At 38.6% G+C, this 23,742-nt stretch overlaps 2 protein-coding genes across 2 annotated transcripts; one reads left to right on the forward strand and one right to left on the reverse strand.

The window, feature by feature from the left end:
• Nucleotides 1-368: 368 nt before the first annotated feature.
• On the forward strand, nucleotides 369-8,320 carry LOC139595039 (cytochrome P450 2J2-like). The gene is made up of 9 exons (XM_071437898.1): nucleotides 369-539; nucleotides 1,544-1,706; nucleotides 2,216-2,365; nucleotides 3,766-3,926; nucleotides 4,788-4,961; nucleotides 5,196-5,337; nucleotides 5,982-6,169; nucleotides 6,285-6,426; nucleotides 8,142-8,320. The coding sequence occupies exons 1-9, from the start codon at nucleotides 369-371 to the stop codon at nucleotides 8,318-8,320; spliced, it is 1,470 nt and encodes a 489-aa protein (XP_071293999.1).
• A 707-nt stretch (nucleotides 8,321-9,027) lies between these two features.
• CAPN10 (calpain 10) lies at nucleotides 9,028-22,076 on the reverse strand. The gene is made up of 14 exons (XM_071437897.1): nucleotides 21,947-22,076; nucleotides 21,364-21,571; nucleotides 19,900-20,031; nucleotides 19,453-19,649; nucleotides 17,974-18,191; nucleotides 17,314-17,455; nucleotides 15,629-15,795; nucleotides 14,805-15,088; nucleotides 14,195-14,397; nucleotides 13,583-13,838; nucleotides 12,356-12,555; nucleotides 11,733-11,778; nucleotides 10,352-10,377; nucleotides 9,028-9,784 (listed from the first exon to the last, which is right to left on the reverse strand). Exons 2-14 carry the CDS (start codon nucleotides 21,505-21,507, stop codon nucleotides 9,781-9,783), a joined length of 2,019 nt encoding a protein of 672 aa, XP_071293998.1. The 5' UTR covers nucleotides 21,508-21,571; nucleotides 21,947-22,076; the 3' UTR covers nucleotides 9,028-9,780.
• Nucleotides 22,077-23,742: the final 1,666 nt, after the last annotated feature.

A 23,742-nucleotide genomic window follows, 5' to 3' on the forward strand; every position in this document is an offset into this window, starting at 1 on the left:
AAACTCTTGAAAACCTCGGATAACTATTCAATAATTGGCACTTTGGCCCACTATCAAGACTAAGAATGAAATAAAATTCTAAGTGAAAAAAGAGACAGGTCACAATTGCCGATCATTAAAAAAAAGAGTGGGTGTGGCTTGGCTAACCACAAAGCATCACATAGTTTGGTTTTCTAGGGACTTCAGCTTTGGAAAACTGTAGATTACCAGAGAGGGATGCCTACAGGAGGCATATCCTTAGAAAGAGTTTGGATTCAGTAGAAGAAACATATCCACAAATCCAAATTTTCAGAAGAAATCATAGGGGGGGAAAAAAAAAAAAAAGACCAAAAAAGCCAAAACCAGTGAGAAGCTAAAATTTTGATAAAATGTTGGGGATTACTGAGATTTTTATAGCTCTAGTAGTGTGTCTCCTGATTTTGCAGTTCCTCAAGCTGCAATGGATGCGTACCCAGCTTCCTCCAGGACCAGTTCCCCTCCCCATCATCGGAAATTTGTGGCTGCTGGACTTCAAACTACGCCGAGAAACTCTCAGTAAGGTATTTATTTATCTCTGTGCTTGCAAATCAGTCTGAATCTATTTTAACTTAAATTGTGCATTGCATAGGAATGGCTTAAAATGATTTTTTTTTAAACCTCAAGCTTGATTACCAGCCAGTTTCAAGGACTCTGAGGACCCTGCAGTATTAAAAATATTTCTGAGTCTTAAACACCACCATTGCTTTAGGCCTTGCTATTTTCCCTCTCTTTTGGTTACATTTTCACAAACACTGTCATAGAATGGTATTTCATTGGCAGTTTCATTCTGTTTCTGTGTTAATATCCAGCCCTGTAAGCCACCACTAGCAGAGCTCTCCTTGTTTCCTGACACCAGTGCCACTGGAACATCTCCACTAGAAGACCAAACCTGTACCCTCATCAGACACTTTTTTTCCTTGTTTTTACAGCAAAAAGATTTCTTATCTGCTGTAAACAGGTTACTGCTAAAACAAAGCAGGAAAATATGATTGCTGTTTACAACAGAACCAATCACACCAATCAAAACTATTTTTAAAAAGTAAGGAATTTGCTTCCCACTATTACAAGGAAAAAATATAAGCATGATGTGAGGAACAACAGAGGAAAATAGAAAAATCCTGTGGAAGAAAGAAAGCAAGAACATTTCTTTCTTTGTAAGTTAGAGACAAGAAAATACCATCATTTTGGTTCATTAATAAAATAAAGAGAAAAGCTCTGGGATTTTGCCTGTAATAATTTGTTCTTTGATTCAGAGCTAACAAAGTAACCTGCTGGTTTTCTTTCTGTGAAATTAGAGAGGTGTTCTTCTGAAAGATGTCCTTAGCATCTATTCCATAAAGAGCAATTATCTTCTGTTCCCCAAGCACGTTTATAACAGAGATAATTTTTTTTTCTAAAACCTGCAATTCAATTTGATGCCAACAAATGGGTTTAGACACAACTACAGAAAACTTTAATAAATTGATCTTTTAGTGCATGCTTTCCCTGCTTTATAGTTACCAATTTCCTGTTATCAATTCTTCAGTTAACCAAAACCTATGGAAACATCTACACACTGTGGATGGGACAGACACCTCTCGTTGTGCTGAATGGATACAAAGCAGTAAAAGATGGCATTGTCACCCACTCAGAAGAAGTTTCCGGAAGACCTCTCACCCCTTTCTACAGGGATATGATGGGCGAGAAAGGTACAAAGTGTTACACAAGAATCAGATAGAACAAGGTGTAAAGAAGGAAGATGTTTTCTTGTGCACACACATCAGCTACTGCTGTACCAGGACATACGTGGGCTTTCACTGCAAAAAAGCATTTCATGCAGTGCTAAGCATGTTAAGGAAAAACCAAAAATTTATTGTCTTATAAAGCACATGACTCAGTCTTTTTCCTTCCCAATAGATGCAAAGGAATACTTGCCCGGAGAAGCTGCCCTTCAATTGTATAACTTCTAAACCAGGAGACTGCTCATGTAGAAGATATCTATAGACAAAGCTGTTCAGTCCTCACCAAAACCCACTCTGTTTACAGGGATGCATTTAGGAGCAGCTGGGTGTCATAAAATCCTCAGAGATCAAAACTCAGCTTCTAAAATCTAAAATCATTGTATCTTGTTAGTGAAATACAACCTCATCTAAATCAAAATTTGCAGTGAAAGGATTTTCCCTCCCAGCAATGAACTAAAAGTTTGTGTGTTTTTCAGGTATTTTCCTGACAAATGGCCACACCTGGAAGCAGCAGAGACGCTTTGGCATGACAATTATAAGAAGTCTGGCACTTGGTAAGAACAATTTGGAGCATCAAATTCAAAGAGAGGCCTGTCGCCTTGTGGATATCTTCACAAATACAGAAGGTAAATTCACTAGAAGAACAACACTTAGAGTTTTCCTGAAAGATTAGGGCTGCTAAAAGTTTCACAGTATATTTTTATAAGTACTATAGATATTGTCACTATTAGTAGAACTTTCACTGGCTTCTTAACTGCATTCTTTGCAAAAAATGTTTTGTCTGCACAGTGGGCAATATAAAATTGTTTCTTTTTAAATAAGGAGAGTTTAAAAAATGTTTATTATCAACACAGCTGGTAATGGTTCTTACACTCAAGGAGTATAGAAAAACCCTCCTTAAAATACACAATGTATGACCTGCTGCAAGTCATTCTAGGACAGCAGGCTTTCAGGATTTGGCAGAGAAAGAACCCCAAAACAAGGAATGTATCATTCAGCTATCCAAAAAAATCTTCTTTTCAAGGTTTGGATGAAATAGAAACCAATAGAATTTTAGCAAGCTGCCAAAATAAAGCAATTAAATATAAATATTCTGAGCAGCCAAATCCCTCACCCACATCTTGTTCCATGTGAAAACACAGAGAGGTTGCCTGAGGTCTCTTTCTAACTCCCCTTGGACCAGGCCCATCTCTCTTCTGAGAGCAACATTCACACATCTTTAAAATGTAGGAGATGAAAAAAATCATCTACCTCGAGTCCCTGTACAGCCCAAAGCTTTACCTACCATGCAACCCCACCTCAATTTTAAACTCAATAAATGTATTTACCCTTTCCAAGAACAACCAAGAGCACTGGACTGAAGTGAGGGATGTATTTTCCATAGAAGTATACTTCAAAGGTTGTCCCTGCCATGGAAATGTGTACTTAATTTACTTTTTTCTGGATTTAATCCTTTTCAATGGGAGATGTATTCCACCCTATTATATGAGCTTTGCCTTTTCAGTCTGTGGAAAAAAAAATACATCTATGGTTGGATTGTTAAGCTGATACTTGAAAACCAAAAAGAGATAAGTCATTTCAACAGAACTAAGAAATGAAAACGCTAATTTTTTCTGGGTTTTTTTTTTTGGGGAGGGGGGGGGGGGGCAGGGGGAGGATGGTGAGAATTGTTTTGGTTTTTAACTGCAAAATTTAAATATCTACCTCCATATTTGAAGGCATATGCTCTAATTAATTGTTTGTGTTTCCACACAATCCAGACCACAAGTCAAAGGGGAGCTTTTATGTTTGTCTACTCAAAACTGATTATCACTGTATTTTACAAGAGTAAAGAGCAGATTGAAAATTAAGATTCCATGCACTTAAAACTCATGCAGTTAATATATACTAAACTAGGCTTAACTTACGTGAAATTTTTCTAAAAATAGTCTGATCCCTTGTTGTTTTTACCATTAAAAAAAAGTCTTCCTCATTTTTCTTGCTGTAGTCTACTCAGAAGTTCTCACGGCACCTCCCATATTCACAGGCAAACCTTTTGACCCCCACACTTCCATCGTCCATGCAATTGCAAATATCATTTGTGCTGTTGTTTTCGGTCATTGCTTCTCCAGTGAGGATGAATCTTTCAGCAAACTCATCAAAGCTATTTATTCTGTGATCTACTTTCAAGGTACTATCTGGGGCAGGGTAAGAACCTACTTTTCTTGTTCCTTAAGATTCATTTGCACTTGACAAGTCAAAAGAAATTAAAAGGCAATTATTCACAAACATTTTCAGTTCCAAATATACCATTGTTCTACAAGCCACAGAGAAGTAATAAATAAATACACACTTTGTATATCTAATTATTGGCTTCTAATCCTTCTTTATGTCTGTAAATCACATCCTAAAATTAAAATTCTAGATCATCGCTGCTTTTCACAGATTTCCAATGAGCAATCATTTGCAGAACAATGTGTATTTAAGATTCTTAGTTCTTAAATGAAAGCAGCTTCTAAAATTTCATTTAGTCTTGCAAATCCAGAAAGGCGGTTAATAAGAACTAAGTCTTTCAATGGATGCTCTTTTGAAAAGACATCTTGCTTCAATTCATAATTCATATTACCAACAAGATCTGAGTTATTCTGAGCTTCCTATAAGATACAGGTTACAACTGCATCACACCAAGAAGAATATTTTTAAGTTCTTGAAACCCTAGCTATTGCTTAACTTGTGCAGATTTTGGCACACTGGCATTCTAAAAGACTATCAGGTTCTTCATAAAGGGATGCCTAAAAAAAATTACAGTAAAAATTTCAAGGTTGAGAAAAATCTGTTTGCGAGCCAGATTCAGCAATCAATTACTCACCCATTTTCAGAACCCCTGTTACATTATTAGATATTGATCCAAAAAGTAAAATATATTTATGTTCCCAGTATTTAATCTCTCTTACTTGTGTCTGTTGCCTCTCATCCCAGTTTGGTTGCCCACATGTTGTGGTGACTTCACAATTATCAGGAAATCAGAAGTGGGATCTGACACTCTTTGCTTTCTGATTAACACCACAGCTGTACGATGCTTTCCCATGGCTCATGCACCATTTTCCAGGGCCTCATCAGGAGGTGTTTGCATACAATGACTTCATGCACAGATTAGTCATGGAAGAGATTCAGGCCCATGAAAGACAGAACACAAGTGATCCACAGGATCTCATTGACTTCTACCTGGATCAAATAACAAAAGTAAGTATCTGTTTATTACAGTCTCCCTTCCTTGGCGTCAATGCCTACTACAAACGTTTGCTGTTCCAATAACTGCCAAAGGATTTTTACACACACACTCTATTTGTGCAGCACTGAAGGTGATTGATTTGATGGGCTGCTCACTGTTATCATCAAACAATGACAGTTTCTATGTGACTGATGAAATATCTGAAATTATCTATTTCATAGTCTTCTTGTGAATATACCCTACAGACCAAGGATGACCCTACTTCTACATTCAATAAAGAAAATATGGTTCAAACTGTGGTTGATCTTTTGCTGGGAGGGACAGAAACAACAAGCACCACCCTTCTCTGGGCACTACTCTACATGGTACAATACCCAGAAATACAAGGTGAGCAAAAGCACCATCAGAGAGAGCTGCATTCAACATCACAATGAACATCATTAGTGTAATAATATAGATCAATCACTTGCAAGACATCAAAAAAACCCCTTAGCTATGCACATGAATGGTGGTACATCAGCAATTAGGATCCAGAAAATGGAAGGTCAATAAATGAAACAAACAGGTGCTTCCCCATCTGGTTCACCAGCAACACTAGCAGAAATTAGTAGTAGCCACAGTTTTACCTCACTAGAATGGGTTGGCAAGACAGAATAACAAGGTTCAAGACATTTCATATGCAACCTAGTCTCCTCCTAACCTTTGAAGTCGAAAAGTTTTTAAAAGATACCCAATCAGATACATATTTATAAACAATAGAAATTATACCTGTCATTTCAAATTTTAATCCATTTTTGAAACACAAAATTGTACTCTCCTTATCACCAAGTAGGTGTCTTAAATGAGACATCATCCTGTTATTCAGAGAGATGCACTTCCTTGATCAACTGAAACCTACACAGCAGTAAAACCACACGCCAAAGCATTTCATAGCAACATAATTTCTTTTATTTCCCTCAGACAGGACATTCTCATACAAAATGAGGGAGGGGCGCAGAGTGGGAAATGAAAGTATTTTCATTTGTCTGCAGAAAAGGTTCAAAGAGAGATAGAGGCTGTTCTGGAACCCTCCCATGTCATTAGCTATGAAGACCGTAAGCAGCTGCCCTACACAAACGCAGTGATCCACGAGGCTTTGCGCTACAGCAACGTCACCTCTGTCGGGGTCCCTCGACAGTGCCTGAGGAGCACAACTCTGCTGGGTTTTCACATTAAAAAGGTACAGAGGATACCCCCCCCCTGTTTCTTACATCTTTGAGCTGTTAATATTTAGCATTTATATGACAGAGAGAAGGAAAATCTATGGAAAATGAGATCTCTGCTGCTTCTTGCAGGGCACGCTTGTGTTGCCAAATCTGCACTCTGTGGTGTATGACACTGAGCACTGGGCAACCCCTTGGAAGTTCAACCCAGATCATTTCCTAGATTTGGATGGCAACTTTGTGAACAAAGAGGCATTCTTACCTTTCTCAGCAGGTAACACCCTGACCTTGAATATTCCTGGTTGCTCTGTTTTGCAGCAAGATTAAAAATACTATTTCTAAGTTCTAAAATATACATTTATAAAAAATGTATTTGACTAGATTAAATCTTTCAAATGAGTCAAATAGTCAAATTCAGGTCTTCTGCTCTAAGAACCACAAAATTGTGTATTTTGTATTTTTCATGTATTCAAACAGAGGATAAGTATGGCTGGGAGACAAAATGCTCTTTCCTTGGCATATCCAGGGTTCCTACCATAAGGGTATCCAAGCTTATCTCCTAATGTGTTAAATTGAGGTAATTCCCTGTTAAATCAAGCTAACTACCCTAAGTCAGGAAATTTATTTATTTTCACCTTACAAAAAGGAAGGCCAATGACAAAAGGAATATGATTTTTCAAAACATACAGAGAAAATCTGTGAAGAAGTAGGAAACCAAACCTCAGTCTCCCAAATCCTTTGTTAAAAGGCTAGCACCATGTTTTCTTGTATCTGTAGAAAACTAGAAAAATCCAGTAGATTTTGTAGGTTTTCAGTAGAATATTATTAGGCAATCAAAAAAATTAATTTTTCAAAAGCATATTAGAATGTACAACTTAACTAACTTACAGTGCAAAATGCAGGCATTCAAATATATGGAGGGGGTGAAAAGCAGTATGCAACAACTCTAGTCAGTTTCTCTAGTCTACTAGTTTCTCCAACAAAGTGACTATGAAAAACAGCAGCACAAAAGAGGAAAGTGTTATCATTACAAAAATTCACAATAAAACCACTGGGAAACAGCAGAGGGTTTTTTGTGTTACTGTGACACTATACTACTACACACTTCTTGTAGAGAAATAGCAAAGAGCATACTGAGTAACACATGGTCAGATTAAATATAGTAAATCTAGGGGTTTTTTAAATTCTCTAAATTGTCAGTAAATCCTAAAATCATTTTAGCAAAGCAGGTATTTATCACCTTACCTCCTTCACTCACCAAATGGCTATGAATATGAGACAACCAATTTGGGCTCCCATTTCAACTGTGGCATAGGACTATTTCTTTAACTTGCTCTGGTTGTTTTCTTTCAGTTTATGTAATCTGAGCATTTAGATATTCTGAATATCTATCTTTGGAGTTTTAGCCTGGAATATATAGATGGCCTGAAATATCCTGTAAACAATATGCCAAAATGAGTCACTGAGTCTATATATCACTGCACATTTCACTCCCTTAGCTCACACATCTGCCTCTGACAGTGTTAGGGCTACAGGTACCCAACATACCCTTCTGAATTTCTGATAAAGAAATCCTGATTACATCCTCCTTGGCTTCAGAACTGCATCCCACAATGCTCCAGCCCTCCCTTCTCAACAACCAAAATAAGACTCTGAAGTATATGAATCTTTTTAAAATCTGGCTTAGCTAAGAAGCAATTCATGGCTCTCACAAAAAGAATCAACAATGGAAAGGGAGACTTGTATACATTCTCTAGGGGTGAAAAAAGACTAAACAACCCAATCAAAACACCAAACCAAACACTTGACAGAGGTGCACAGTTTCTCAGTTAAATGGTTCCCCACCCTCCTCCTAAAGCATCTTCTGTCTTTACAGAACAAAATAATTATCTTACATTAACAGACTTTATGGAACTCTGCAGAAAATTCTACTAAGTTCTTGTACAGAATTTAACTTTACTCAACCAAGTCTCTTGATTTTCCTTACAGGGCACCGTGTATGTTTGGGGGAACGGATGGCACGAGTTGAACTGTTCATCTTCTTTACCAATCTCCTTCGGGCATTTACATTCCAGCTCCCTGAGGGGGTGAAGGAAATCAATCTGGAGTACGTTTTGGGTGCAATACTGCAGCCACATCCATATAAACTCTGTGCTATTCCACGCTAGTCTGTAACACACTACAATGCTGAGAGACTTCAACCTGTTAGTAAGTGCAGATCCTTTAGAAACATGCTTCACTATCTCAATTCTCATCTACTGAACTTTCTGAAATGAAAGCCTAGTTGCCAAACTCACATAATTGAATCTTAGGCATACACAAACACACAGTATTTCCAAAAAAATGTATTTTCACACTCACAGTAGCAGTGAATTAGCTGTAGGATGCTAGAGAAGCGGCCTGTATCAAGTAGTTTCCTGCAAATATGCTCTGTCAGGTATCACACTCTTAAAATGGGACAACTGCTCAGTAAGGATGCTTGAATAAAATTTTCTTCAGTAAGCTGTTACTCTTCTGAGTTCACAGGTCTTTTCTTAGATCTTCTTGCAGGAGGTAATAGAATATACACACATTTAGTCTTGATACCTTTGCCTTTCACTCTCCCACAAAGCATTATATAGTGTAGCATAAACTTCACACACACAAAAATGATTATAGTATGGGGCATCTCATAACCATAGCCCATTTAGAAATCCTTACATCTTTTTTTACTTCCTCAGTATCCAATTTCTATTTCACCACAACTCGGGTCCATGCACTTTCACAAACTTTTCTTTCTGTTTAGAAACACTGACGTATGATCCAATAATTTCCTATTTGAAGAGAAATGAACAGCTTTTCAAGAAATTAAGAAAATAAACAAAGATGTCAACAGTTGTTTTAGTAGGTACAGTAGAGATTTATTGTTCACAGTGTTTTCTTTTGCTCTTTTTCCACACCAACAGATGTGGAAGATTTTGACCATTTAAAATTCAGCCAAAAGCATCCTAAATCCTTTCAATTTGCAAAGTTCAACAGGAGCTAGCAGAAACTATGGCAGGATGTAGTTAAAAGCAAAAGCAGAATACTACATATTTCTGGGACTAATGGAAGACTTGATTCTCCTTGCAAGTATTATTTCCCATTATTCCCTTCAACTAAGTGAAACCCCAGGGTTCTAACAAATGGTGATGTTTGCTACGACAGAACCAATGCACACTTGACATAATTGAAGTATTTAAATTTTAAATAAAAGCCATTTTAAAACTTTTAATGTTACTTTATTTTTATTGAGGAAAATATAACATTTAAAAATCCTGCTTGAATAAGAAACACTTTCAAACATAAATTAAGAAAAAACTCAAACTGCACATTTCTTGCAGCAAGGGCAGCTCTTCCATAAAACACATTCTTACAGATTTACAAAAGCAGTCTGATAGGACAGTTCAAAAGTTTTCAAGTCTTGTCTTTTTTATTTCTGGCATTCATTAAAGCAAAACTCACCAAAAAAATCTTTCCTTTGAACGCACCATCTGCTTTGTTCCATAGAGGGCCCAAGGTAAAGTGCTCAGCAGCAGGACTGGCAGTGTCAGATACAAGCTTGGACTTTTTCTACTCCAGTGTATTTTGATGGTTCTTGAGGTATATCCTACCTGAAAAAAATACTCCAGTTTTTCCTTTATGTTCACCACCCCTTTGGTCACATGAAGTTATTCTGTCAGGTTGATTTTTTTTTTCCCCAAAAAAAATATTATTTCACAATCCTAGAATGGTTATAGCTGGAAGGGTCCTTAAATATCATTTTGTTCCAATCCACCTGCCATGGGCAGGGACACATTCCATGAGACCAGGGTGATCAGGGCTCCATCCAACCTGGCCTTACACGTAGGTTTTATGGTTTTCTTCCAAAACCATAGCTTAGGTTAAAACATTCGCATATTCTTCACTTTTGTTTTTGAAGAACTGAGGTACATGATAATTTGCTGTACAATACTCCTTCTAAAAATGTGGGAAGACCAAATATTCAGAGTGTTCATGATTAAAAGAGGTATTTTTTTTACAAAGAAGTTATTACAGGCCTGACAGTTGGTACCAGTGAAAAACAGCTGGGCTAATAGCATCTTCTTGTTACTCCATTTAAAATTGAGATGAGCAAGAGATGAGGCATTCCTTGGCTTCCCAACGTTTCTTGAAATGACAGTGTCAGAATTCCACACTACCTTTTCATCACAGTTGTAAAGGAAACCTATAAGAAAATGTGCAATAGAGAGAAAAAAATCTGTTTCATCAGGGGTTTTTTGTCAAGAAGGAATTAAAGTGGAGAAAAAAAAATTTAGAAACTAAGGTTAAAATGCAAGGTTTTCAGCTGAAACATCCTTTAAGAATACCAAAAATTTTAAAATTCATAAATTCCATAACTTCAGTAACTAGAGAACACAATCAAACTTTTGGAAAAATACACTGACATCCAGCTCCGCTCTTGTTACACATCTTTTAGAAATCACTAGCCCAAAGTTAGGCAAACTCCCTGGAACCCTCAGGAGCTAAACTCCTGAAAGTTTCAAGTCCAGTCTTTAGAAATGCCCATATTGTTGAAGATTAGATTCAGACATTAATTTCTCCCACTCATAAGAAAAATATAACTGCAATTTCCAGATTCTTGAAGCTGTCCTGAAGAATCTAAATTGTTTGTTTCTTTGATTCTGTTTCAATAAATAATATAAAGAAACATAAGTTTGAATAGATTCCTTTTGATATAATGGCCTTGGAACATTTTGTTCTCAAAACAATGGTAACAAAGGATCTTCATTGCATAGTTCAGCTCCTAAATGTTAAAGTAACAGGAACCATAAGGAAAGTACACACAGGTCTGTGCCCACTTTGTGAAGCACACAAAATCCATACTGTTTGTGTGGTTTTAAGAAAAAAATGTAATCACTGGTCAACATGACCCACATTCAGAAAATGAGTAAGCCAATTCTAAACTTGGGTGAAGAGCTTTTCCTACAATTTTTGTTTTGTTCAAACCTCAAAGGGAAAGACCCAAGCATCTAGATGGTCTTGTTCCACCTAATAAGCAGAGTGTTACCAAGGACATGTTTTGATCCACCAACCAAATCATGTATCTTCAAACCACTGTTAAAATAATACTTTATATTTTAATTTAAAATATTTTAACCAAAGTTCTTCTCTGTACCCAATAAAATCACCATAAGTATTAGTTACTCAGTATTCACATCCAACCCTTTTATATTACATGCCTATCTAATCAAGCAAAACAAAACCAAAATCTGAAATAGCTGTCATTAAATCAATGAAAACAATTTGCACTCCAGGAGGTATTATAATGGTGGGATGCTGTATGGGCTGACTGTAGGGAAACAAATAAAAACCTAATCTCATTTTGCTGTGGTTTCTTAGGCCTTTACAACACTATAACAGCATTAGAATTTTAAAATTTTAAAATCTCAATACAGAGAACACCAAATATCAAAACCAACCAGATGGAGGAAGGATACAACATATAGTTAAAACAAGCAGATCTGTGGTGACACCAAGAATGAATACATCAAAATATATCCATCAAAATATATCACTTACCTCTTGTAATACTTGTCCAAGTGTCTCCTGGCTGTGAATGCGCTTCCTGTTGAAAACCCAAACCACACTTATTTCTGCACAAAGCATTGGGAATCTTGCAAATATCAAGCATTTATCCCACTTCATAAAGAGAAGTTATATCAGGCTCCATTCCACATCCTTTCCCTTAGCAAATCTTTCTCCAACTCTGTTGAGTCTTACTGCAGTCTTATGGAATTTACAATTCTGATTCAGAGCTGTTGTTATTCACATCATAGTTAGCACTACCTGGAATGAGTCTGGCTACTCATCACATTTTCTCAAAAACAACCCTGAATTCTAAAAAGCATTGGTAACTTTCAGCATAAATCCTAACATGGATGATGGTAATTAATTATTTAAGTGTCATCTCCTGCAGCAAGAGACATCTGATATTCAACAAGTGATGCAAGAAGATTTAACAAATACTAACTTTTTTAGTCGTTCTTCCAACATAATCAAAGTGGTAAGCAGTGCATGCAAACAACAGAAAGACAAAGACTTCACAAGAAGTTTCCAGCAGGAGAACATATTACTGCAGTAATTTCCTATAATACATGTACTAAAAAGACTAGAAAAGCAAATAAAGGGCAACATAATTTTACCTGTCTATTTTGGTTGCTATGACCACTGTAAAATTGCCTTCTGTATTGGGCAAGTATGTAGAAGGTATAATGACATAACTTCCTGCAGGAAGCCTGCAGAGTCGGCTGACTTCCTGGGAATAGCAGTGAGGAACACAGCTCACCAGTGGCTCCAAGTGTACAAAAGAAGTGGTTTGTGGTTTCCAGCTGCTGTTAGGCACCTGCAAAAAAGAATGCAAACATGCCTACTGTTTCATCTGTTTCAGTCTCACAGTGTGATATGGACCATCTTTATTCCAAATACTCACTCTGCTGTACAGAGCTAGAGAGAAAAGGAATGGAAAAGCTTCCAGAAAACCCAGATGGCAGTACTAAGAACAGATGAATCATTCCTAGCTTGTTTGTAGACAAATGTATAGAACCCACTACTCACATAGCTATAGAGCTTTCTCTGTTTTCTAATCTCTCTCTTCCCTACTGCAGCCTAAAGCACTTGTTTTCTGCCTCAGGGATCTGCTGAACAGACTGTGCCCTTTCTATATCTAGTAGTCTTTCCAGTACTAAAATGTCATATTAGACTTCATCTCAGTCTTCTATAGGAATATAAAAAACACCAATCTTTCTTCACATATTGTGTACTTGAAGTTTTATGATTACTTCTGGTGCCCAACTCCAGACTTTTCACTTAAGCAACACCTTTTTTTGAAGCATCTTTTCTAAAAATAAAGCTACCTTGCTCTGCGAAATAGTTACTTAAGCAGCAGCCTCTTTGGTTACATTTATGCAGTTGAACACTGTGGCACACACGTTGAATCCGTATCTATCCATATCAACTCAAATCTTTTGTTTCTGATCACCTGCTCAAGATATCACAGTCCTTTTGATCCAACATCATTTGCCTATAAACATTTAATTATTAGACACAAAGAAAGTAAGTTTTATGATGAATTACCAAAAGGTTGGGTCCTCAATCACTAGGGCACCAAGAATTATTTGCAGATCCTCAAAAGAGTTCATCGTTGCTAAAACTAATTTAGAACCCTGTAAGAATTCAGTGGAACCAATTATCTGGTTACTATGCAATGTAACTACCTAAGTTATTCCATATCTTTCATGAGCATTACTTCCAGAGTCAGCCTGTGTTTCTCCCAGAAGCAGCAAGACCCTTGCAAACTGCAAGGAGCCCTGTGCTGCCAGGCTAACCTTCACCCTTGGCAAACAAGCAATCAAACTGACTGGGAGCCTTACCTGGAAAATATGGAAACCTATTGGACAACACTTGCTATCCAGGCAGTGCTGACGGAGGGTGACTTTCACACTGCTTTTCCCTGGGCCTGCAGGAACGGAGAGGGGAAAGCAGGGATTGGTATGGAAGGAGGGGAAGTTCCTGCTACCTCCAGCATTTAGCCCATTCTTCCAGCATCCATGCAGCTGCACTGTCTCCCATTCACCAGCTGGGAGTTCTTCACAGAGGGCAGCATCCATGGGTGGTGGCTTTAGTTCACTATCAAACATAAGAGAGCAAAGAAACAAAAAATGTATAAAACACATACTACCAGAATATAAACAAATCTGACCAGCTTTTAAACAGCTACCAACACTACATATAGCAAGAAGCTGCAGTTTAGAGTCAAGATGCTACTCATCTGGCTACTTCTTATTAGTATTTTAACAAGAGGTAGTAGCAGCTTCATGACAAAAACAAGGAGCTGGGAAACTTGCATGAATTCAAAGACAATACAATGCTGTTATACAGCACTCTGCACAATTCTTCAAAATATTTTGAACATTCCCACTTAGTGCTACACTTGTATTTATGTCAACAAATTTAAGAAACATTCTGTTTTGTTTTAAACCTACCTGAGAGAGATTCTTCCCGTTGAAAATACACGAAGCAAGAAATTCCCTACTGCATCTTTCAGAAAAGTGCTGGGAACAACAAGATAAAAGCCAGGTGAAAGGTCACAGCACACATGGACTTCTCTGTCGTAGGAATGGCAGATGGTACCTACAACTGGAGGAGCAGAGAGGGTCTTTGGAAGGTTAAATCGTTTCTTCTCCACCTAGAATAGATGCATAATGATGTGTGGGGGTTTAGGAAAAATTACGAGCTTATAATAAAACTAAAAATTATCAAATATTGTTTAAAACATTTTTTAAACATGCATACATTTACAAATTAAACAAAGACAAGAGTATCAGCAGATGACCTAAACATCAAAGAGAAGTAGGAAGAGTTAACATTCAGGAGTAAATTTAGGAATGGCTTCAAGCAATCAGCCCAAAATGTCACGCACTAGTTTGGAACAATCCCAAGTGCTCAGTGATAAGAAGAAAGTACTAGTCCAGTAATAGTTTGTACAGACAGTAATCGTATCACTGGCATGGGAAATGAATGATTTCACTCAAATGTTTCAGTATTCCTTTTAAACTTCTATTTGCCAAGAGAAAAATGTCACTTTAGTGTTACCTTCCAGACATGCAATCCCACAGCCTGGTAATTCTTTCCCTGTATGCCTTCAGTCAAAGATGGATTCTCCTCTGCTAAGCGAGTTGGCTTTTGAATCCTTCCAGCCCAGTCAGTGCTGTATTTCCTGTGTTTCTGCAGCAGAGCAATGCACACCTCACTGGACTCACACACCCTCAGCCAGAACTTGGGGTTGGTAGGGAAGCTGCTGTTGTTGCGGCAGCCACCTGCAGACTGGCCTCTCACCCAGGATCCAAAGAGATTCTGAGAGTGATACAGCACTTTCTCTAACAAAATAAGAAAATCACGGTGAGGATTTCAGACATGGGAAGCTGCTTAATTTTACACAACAGGTATATGGCAGAGATTGCTCACCCCAAGAAAACATGCTGTCGTAGCCTGACACTTCCCCAAAGCAGAAATTCATGACCAAGATTTTGAGAGGCATGAAAATTAATGTCACAGTTGGTAATGAAAGACTAATGACATAATTTTTATAAGAAACTGTTACTAGAAATGTGTATATACCAAATGTATATACCATTAAAAACAAAACATCACAGGACTTCTAGACAGATGACACTAATCTTCCAACCAACTAGCAAGTAACTAAATTTGATAGAAATATCAATGGTTTCTCTAAAGATCTTTAATTCCTCTTGTCCTTCTGTTTTTCAGTAGAGACAGGAAAGGCCAATGGATCTACAGGAGAGGGGAAAACTGAGAAAGAGAAATTATGGTCTAGTTGTACCCATTTGCAATTCAAATCAATTCTTCCCCTTGACATAATGTTATTTGCATGAGAAAGATGTCTTCTCATATCACACCTGTATGGAGGCTCTGAAGTTGTCCTTCCTCATTGACTGGAAAGCCCACAGTAATCTCATCAAATTCCCTGAAAAATTCCTCTTCATCAACCCAGAATTCTCCTTCTTGGATCTGTGAGAGGAGTTCTGAAGCAATTACTGGATCTAGCTGGTTCCATCCTTGACCACTGCACATAAGACAGAAGTTAACATTCAGCTCTTTGCCCAGCAGAGTTCAAGAACAATGTTCTACCAAATCTCTTACAGAGCAGGACTGTAAGAAGAGATTTCTTCATTTTATTATGAAATAATTGCATTGAAAATTTCTCTGCACATTGCTGGTCAGTGAGAGGGATCATAGGAAACACAAGTCATAACTTATCAGAGAAAGCTTAGAAAGAGCCTAATACCCGACTGGATGCAGAACAGACTTCTGGGTGAAATAGGTGCTTTGTTTACAACAGTCACTACAGTAAGAAGTCTGAGAGCAAAAAAAAGGCTTTTAATTGTTGCTTAAAAAAGAGGCAAAAAAGTAAAACAAGCTGTGCTGGCATTGTTCTGAAAAAATTTTAATGCTTTACAACAAAATCTGCCATTTGTATTAAGCAACTGACTACCCCCATGAATCTGCTTGCCAAGTCTTGATAAACCAAGAATTTAAACGCCTCATTATTTAGGGCTCATTAAAAACTAGTAGTTTCAACATTTCCCATTGTTTCACTAGCAAAAAAGAACAGTTCTGCACTTGAATAAAACAGGGCTCTAAGGCCATCCAATGAAACCCTATCCTCTTGCAACTATATGGCAACTTACTCTTTGACAAAGAAACTACAAGAGACCAAGTGTATGACCAAAACACTCTCAAAAGAAAAAAAAAAATCAGCTGAAGTCTCAATAAATGCAATTAAATTATTTTTCTAACTCAGGGAAGAAAAATATTTCTACAAAAATGTTCCTGAGCATCACCATATTGTTAACATATTTTAATGCTGAACTCTTGTTGCTTGTGTCAAGAATTGCATGTTCTTTCACCATATAGTATAGTCAAAACATGCTAACATTTTCCAAAATAAGCAAGTAGGGTCTGCCCTTTCATTCTTGTTACTTTTCTATTTGAGCTGCTACACATATTTCTGCAAGTCCTTTAAAACAGTTCTCTTGTTTATTTCTACTTTATATAGATTCAGTTCCAACTTCTCCTACTTATATCAATCTACAGAAATGAGATAACACAAGCAACAAGCATAAGGATCCTTCCTTCTCCTACAGTTTTATAATTATTCCTTTGCTTGTTTTCTGCAGCTAAGCCAGGAACAAATGAGAAGAGGCAAGTAAACCTGAATGATTTCAAGAAAGAAACATGATCAAAGATACTTAGGTCAATGGTAGAACAACAAAAAAGCACAAAAATCAGAAAGAGAAAGTTAGCCAACACCTTAAGTTGGTCTCTATAAAAAGATGTGATTTGATAAATAAAAGAGTTATTAAAAAAATTTAGATTGCAAGAACTAGGAGATCAAATTTACTAGCCTCAGAACCAATGAGCTGTGTGAACTCCCAGCTCTCTAAAGAATAATTGCACACACACCGAATCCTCTCTCCTCTGCTAGAGATTATTAGCAGTGTTTGCCTATGTAATACATAGATAAGCTTTGTGCTTCAGAACTTACACAAATTGTTTTCCAAATGAATATAAAACTGCTCACCCCTCACACCAAGGCCCTTTCCAGCACCGCCTCCCCCAAGGATTTCGTATTCGTAGCAGGAAGATTTCCTTGCCTGACACTTCTGAGAGATTCAATGTGTCTATCACAATAAAGGCATGAAATTCTCCTAGTTCACTTGCACCTGAATAGAAAAAAAAAAAGGCATTTGAAAAACCACAAAAGAATCTGCTCCATATTTTGCAATAAAATTAGTGAAAGAAGGCAATTTTGAGATAAAATGAAATTGGTTTTAAATCTGTATCAGAACAGCACAAAGAAACCTCAAACAGTTCATTTTAGTGACTATAAAAGCATAAAGTAACATTGCAGAGTGTATTAACTTGCTCCTTGATCTCAAATCCCTACAAATTCGCTGTGCTAAAATTAATTGAGGTTTTCAAGGTTGTTTTTGAGATGCTTCTTCAAGGGAGTGCATTTTGGGGGGATGCATTTGTTTTTGAGAATTGACTGTATTAGGTTCTAATATAAAAAGCACGCCTTCAAAGCAGCCCCCATCCTGAACTCAGTAACAGCCTTAAATCTTCATCTATGCAAACATTTCAAGTTGTACCATGAAACTGGAAAGGTACTAGAATCAGCATTTGTATTTGCTGGCTGCCTTGTGCTTTGAAGCCTGTTAATAGAGACATTTACTATCACCTTGTCTGGAGTTGAGGACTGAACAGCTTATTACACACTGTTCCTTCAGATTCATTAATCTTCTAAACACTGCTTTCTCCAAAACCATGCCAGTCTTCTCTTTCTCCACATTTTTTCCAGGGCCTTTCAGGGTCCATCTTTCAGCAATTCCTCCAGTCAGATCAACCAAAGCATCTGCCACCTGTCCTGCCCACAACTGCTCATAAGATCCATGCACTCTAAAACATTTAAACAAAAAAATTAGAAAAATACAAAGAAAAAATTAAAAGTTTGTACACACAGCAGAACAAAAGAAACAGTTGCTACACACTTGCAACCCCACTCTATATCAATCATGATTGTGCCTGACCTCATAACCCAAAGTAGGCAAGAGAAAGCACATACTATCTTATTTATATAGAACACAACATCTAAAGAATTTGTAAGCCATTGAATATTCCACTGCTTGATGGGAAGTTTCTTACATTCTCTCTATTCTAGTCGAAAAACTGCTGTTGTCTAGTACTAGTCATTTGTACCTTATTATCCATGCTCTCAGTATATCTTTTGTGATATACTAACTGCATTCTGTATAAATAGAAATATTTCTTCTTCTTCAATTATTCTTTATTCACTTTGCACAAATAACTAGAGCAGCACTTCCCTCAACAACCTAAGCAAACCAAGAGAGTGCCCCACCTGATGTAGCAGATGCAAAAATACAGCAAAAGAAGTCAAGACTAAAATAGAGTTATAAGATTGAACAATAAGACCTCTGCAGACAACAAATATTACATTTCAAACCTACAGAGAAGCTTTAACATGACATTGGTGCTTCACAGCTTCTGCTCAATCTACCGCCGAGTTACTACATAATTGAAGTCTGCCTCTGCCCTCTGCTGGCAATCATAAAATCTGCTCAGATTCTTTGGGACATTAGATGTCTATCTTACCAGTGCATTTTGTCTCCAAATTACTTTGTCTGTCTGAACAGCTTTTCTGCTGATGTGCCATAAACCCCTAAATAGCTCCATTTTCTTTCTAAAACGGTAAACTAACAAATTATGCAAAAGAGCAGTGAAACTCACACAACCAGAGCCTCAACTAGCACAAACTCACTCAATGTTGTTGCTTTCCATGAAAACATCTGCATGCTTTCTGTTTTTCATTGAGCTCTCATCTTCCCTAATAAAACATCTTCCTTTAACAAATCAGATAACTAATGGACAGAGACTTAACAAACATCATTTGATCCCTGAAAATTCATTGCAGATTACTTTTCACCAGAATTACCTCCCTAAGCCTATCTTACTTCATATACAACTGGAAGCACACCTTACAGACATACAGTTTAAAAAGCAACTTCTGCACAAGCCAGGATGGGACCACCAGCAGCCACAATGCTCAGATCTATGCCCAAGGCAGCTGGGTAAAATAAGCAAGCAGAAGAAATATACAGGTATTGTAGTTCTATTTCCATCAATAGCAGCATTCACATACTTTGCATAAGCTTTTTCCAGTAGTGGAAGCCAAAACAAATCCTCTGTCTGACACTGGGAAAAGCAGAGTTTGCCCCCAAGGCAAGGCAGGCGATCATCAATGGTCACTTCCACCCAGTGGCCAAACTGCCAGACCCGGCACGTGAAGCAGCCTTGGTAGGACTCATCTGTCCAGCTGGGCTGGCCTGGAGGGATCACCTGCAGGGCAAAAGCCAAAAGCAAGGCAAACAATGAATTAATGAAGTTTATTTTCTGCAAACAAAACTAGTTTAAAATATACAGAATATGTTTCAGCCATTTGTAACAAACACAGAAAAAAATATGATAACAAAAGCAGTGAAACGGAGCATAATGAAGGCAATATTCATATGGCAGCTTGGGACTGCAGAACAACACACAAATGTCAAATAGGTGAAGAAAACTTCTCTAACATGAAACTTCTCCATACCTTGTTCAGTAAGTATTTGCTCTTCTGCAAAGCTACACAGGCACACAGGAACCAACAGTCTCCCAAAATTCCTTGTTTTACTTGCACATCCTGCAGATTGTTTGAAAATAACCGAGGAGAGGAACAAATGTCCTAAAATTAAAGAAGAGGAGTTAAAGCCAATCCTGCATGACATTCTAAGGAATTCTTAGTTTCAGGGACTGGGAGGGCTTCAGAGATCTCTCATAAAATAAGGGAATTTTTTATCTCTAGAAAATTTCCTTTTCATACACAGCCTAAGTAAGAAGTAACAAATAAATGGCTTGTGGGGGTATTTTGTAGATACTTCATGAATGTAAACCCAGATCCCACATGAATTTTAGTACACAACTGTCACCATCAGGTGCAGTCCTAGCATAAGCAGTAAGAAGTGAAAGACTACATAATTCATCAGGTCCTTGCAAGACTTATGATCAACTGTGACAGGGCTGATGCTAGCCACATTAAACTGCACATCCCAAATTACAAAAGTCTCAAAATTAGAACAAGGGAAAAACCTTTCCTAGGGCACAGAAAAATAGATCAGTTGGTAGCACAAGAGGGAATTTCAGCTGCAAAGTCGTGAACACTTAATCTGATCTGAAAATGAGTTTGTGAAATGGTTCTCCTTATATATAAACACTGCAAGAGATGGAAATTAAGTCAACAGCCCCCAGCAGCAATCAAGGTGTAAAGAACAAAAGCAGGAAGCTGCATACTCAACTCCATGAAATCATTTGTTTGCCAATTACACCTGATACAGCTCTGTCACTGTCCTACAGACAGCCTCAGACACTGGGGAAAAAACACAACTCAAGACAACATGCCTTTTTCCTCCATTACATTTTTATAGCCATTTTTTTCCCCTCTACACAAAGGCAGTATCATAAATACTTCACCTTAAATGGGTGTACTGCAGAAATGCATTCTAAAGCTTTTAGCTCAAATACAGCTTGCTCTGCAACCCACCTATGTTTAAAAGCAATACAAGTCATAAACTTTAAAAGTTTTCTTTCCTGTTTTCAAAGAAAAAGCAACCACAAAGAAAGTAACCACAACAAAAGTAATAGGCTTCTAAAAAATTCTAAAATACAACTGCTTATTTTCAAGACCGTTATGCAATATATCAAAAAGTTTGGAAATGACAAAATGCTTCATTCTAACTAGGTATGCACATAATTTCCACAATGAAACATATTTATAATAAAATATCTGAATTTCTCCTAATGCCATGAAATTTAAAAGCTCTACAAGAGGATTTAAATCAAGCCTACAAACAAGCACCTAGACTAAAAACTGTAACTCGTGTATTGTTAACACTTACATACACTGGTTTTATCACTTTGTATTTCCAAACAAATACGCAGAAGCAGTCATTCAATGCAAACTTGCATTTACTAAAAGCCCTATTCTGCTAAAATTAGCCTTTTATACCTTAAAACTCACCTTAGGTCTCAACCAAGATATCTCGCCTCTGAATTGGGCCAGCGGGGTACAATAATTAAAAAATATGGAGGTATCACTGGCCGGAAACGTGGGGTCTGTGTAAAGGTCTCTTGCCACCATTAACTGCTTTTTCTCTCCCAGCATTTTCAACACAGTCCTAAGCAGCTTTGCCGGCTATTCCTACGACTTTAAATGGCCAGGCATCAACCTGCAACAGAAGTGAGTGTTACCGGGGAATTACAACAGGGAAACAAACAGGCATGGCGGATTTTTTGAGGGAGGGACAGCCTCTCGCTGTAACACGGAGCACCTGGAACCACCACAGTGCTGCTTCTTCCAGCACCTGACACCGCCCTACAGCGCTCAGCTGGAAGAGAAGGGGGCCTCCTCATGAGGAGACCTACACCCGCCTAGGTCCCTGACCCCGCTCTGCGCACACCCTTCACACAAAGCTCACCCCCCACCCCTTTCCTCACACCCAGCCCAAACAGGGCCCCTCCGCCCACGCCTCCTCGTGACCCCCAGGCCCCCGTCCCCACAAGAGGTGCCGGCCCTGTCGCCCCCGCTCCAGTTCCCCCCTCACCTAGGGGCGGGCCCGCCGCCATTGCCCGGGGCGGCCGTTACCCGGCAACGCCGGCACGCGCGGCCCCGCCCAGCCCGCGCATGACGGACGGCGCCGCCGACCAATCAGCAGACGATACTTGCGTGCGCACCACGCGTTGGCCCCGCCTCCCCGGGTGAGGGGAGCAGAGGCGTCCTTTAGCTGTGGGAGGTTCCCTGGCCGGGGGAAATGGGAAACTGCTCATGTGGGGCACGGGCCGTGGGCACCTGAGATACGGGCTCCTAGGGCGGAGGAAAATTAATCCAAAGTGTTTCCATTAAGATTGTGATAGAGAAACACAAAAAAATTGCTGGCCCTCATCGAGTGCTTTCCTGACATAATGGCACAGATCACATTTTCGGATTGTTTATCACCATATAGTCGTCCACAGGCTGAACCGTCAAAGGCGATATGTTAATTTCCGTATTCTGATAGCTACCGCTGACCAGTGAAATAGAAAAAGTGCCTTAAAAATACTGCCTAGCTCAGGAACAAAGAACAGAAATGCAGAAATAAGGGCCCCACCAGGCCATCCTTCAGCACGCCAAGGTTTTGGGTTTCAGGGCACGCTGAAGGAGGCTGTTGTCTTTTTCATGTTTGGGCCTTTCACATCAGGGTTTCTCAAGGAGCTCAGGTGTGGTCAATAAAGAAGCTACTGAGCCACTGTAGAAAGACGAGGTGCTTACCAAAAAATCTGCCATCACACTTGCCTGTCATGATGTGTTTGAGTCTAAGGTCACCTGGTCCTTGGGAAGAGAGGTCATCTGAACTTGAGAGCCACAGAAAGCATGGGCCTGTGGTTTTTATCAGACATTAATGCAGAAATCCTCCTCTCAAGCCAACCTTGGCAGATGGAAATGCTCTCAGGTAACTGCAGCAGCTGTCCAACCCCCGACATTCAGAAATAGGTTCTCTGCCACTTGGTCATGCCCGTTGTACAGACACAAGGCTTCTCCCCTGTACACTGCAAATTTAATCAACAAACAAGACTTTTCACGTTGGAGTTTTGACCCTTTTGGGAGCAGAGGAAACATTGCTGGCAGTAAGAATAACCCTCTTGTCCACGGCTCATGCGAGGGAGCTGCAGCTGCGTGGCTGTGAGCAAGCAACACAGGAGAGCTCTGTTGGGGGAGGGAAAGGGGAAAAAAAGGCCTCTGTGTCAGGAACAGTGAGGCTCTGATCTGTGTGATTTCACCCCTGCATTCTTTAGGAAACAGCGATCACACAACTGCATAAATTCCATTAGAGGACCGATTCTAGAAAGCAGGATAAATGTTGAGCTCTAACTGTAAATACAGGAGGTCCAGCCTGCAACAATTAGTTAAATACCTTCCTATTTATTTATGAAGCTATTAGAAGAAGGAAAGAGATAGATGCTACCTTGGTCTCTCAGATACCTGACACACTTTCCCTGCCCCACTCCAAGGTTGGAAAGGGGCGAATTAATACAGTATGCAATTGATGATTTTTTTTCTGTTAACCCAAAACTCTTTGCAATGAGAGCAGCAGAGAACTTTCCCTGTTGCCTCTTGGCAATCCTGCTGGATTAAACTGTTCCTGAAGATAAAACACAGGTCTATTTAGACAGAAGGTCTTGAAGATAACATTTTAAGACAAAATTGTACTTGCCTTGTTGTCTCAGTCCACTTTAACGTCGGTGCTTCATTTCTCATTGGAAAGGAAGAAAGAAGATTGAGAAGGATTGAGTCCCATTGCTATAGAAATTTAAAAGGGATTTGTGTCCAGCTTAATAACCAGCTCATTTCCATGTGAATGAA

This window comes from Agelaius tricolor, unplaced genomic scaffold, assembly GCF_023055355.1.
Source record: "Agelaius tricolor isolate 1412-34295 unplaced genomic scaffold, bAgeTri1.0.p SCAF_12, whole genome shotgun sequence".
Classification (NCBI taxonomy): domain Eukaryota; kingdom Metazoa; phylum Chordata; class Aves; order Passeriformes; family Icteridae; genus Agelaius; species Agelaius tricolor.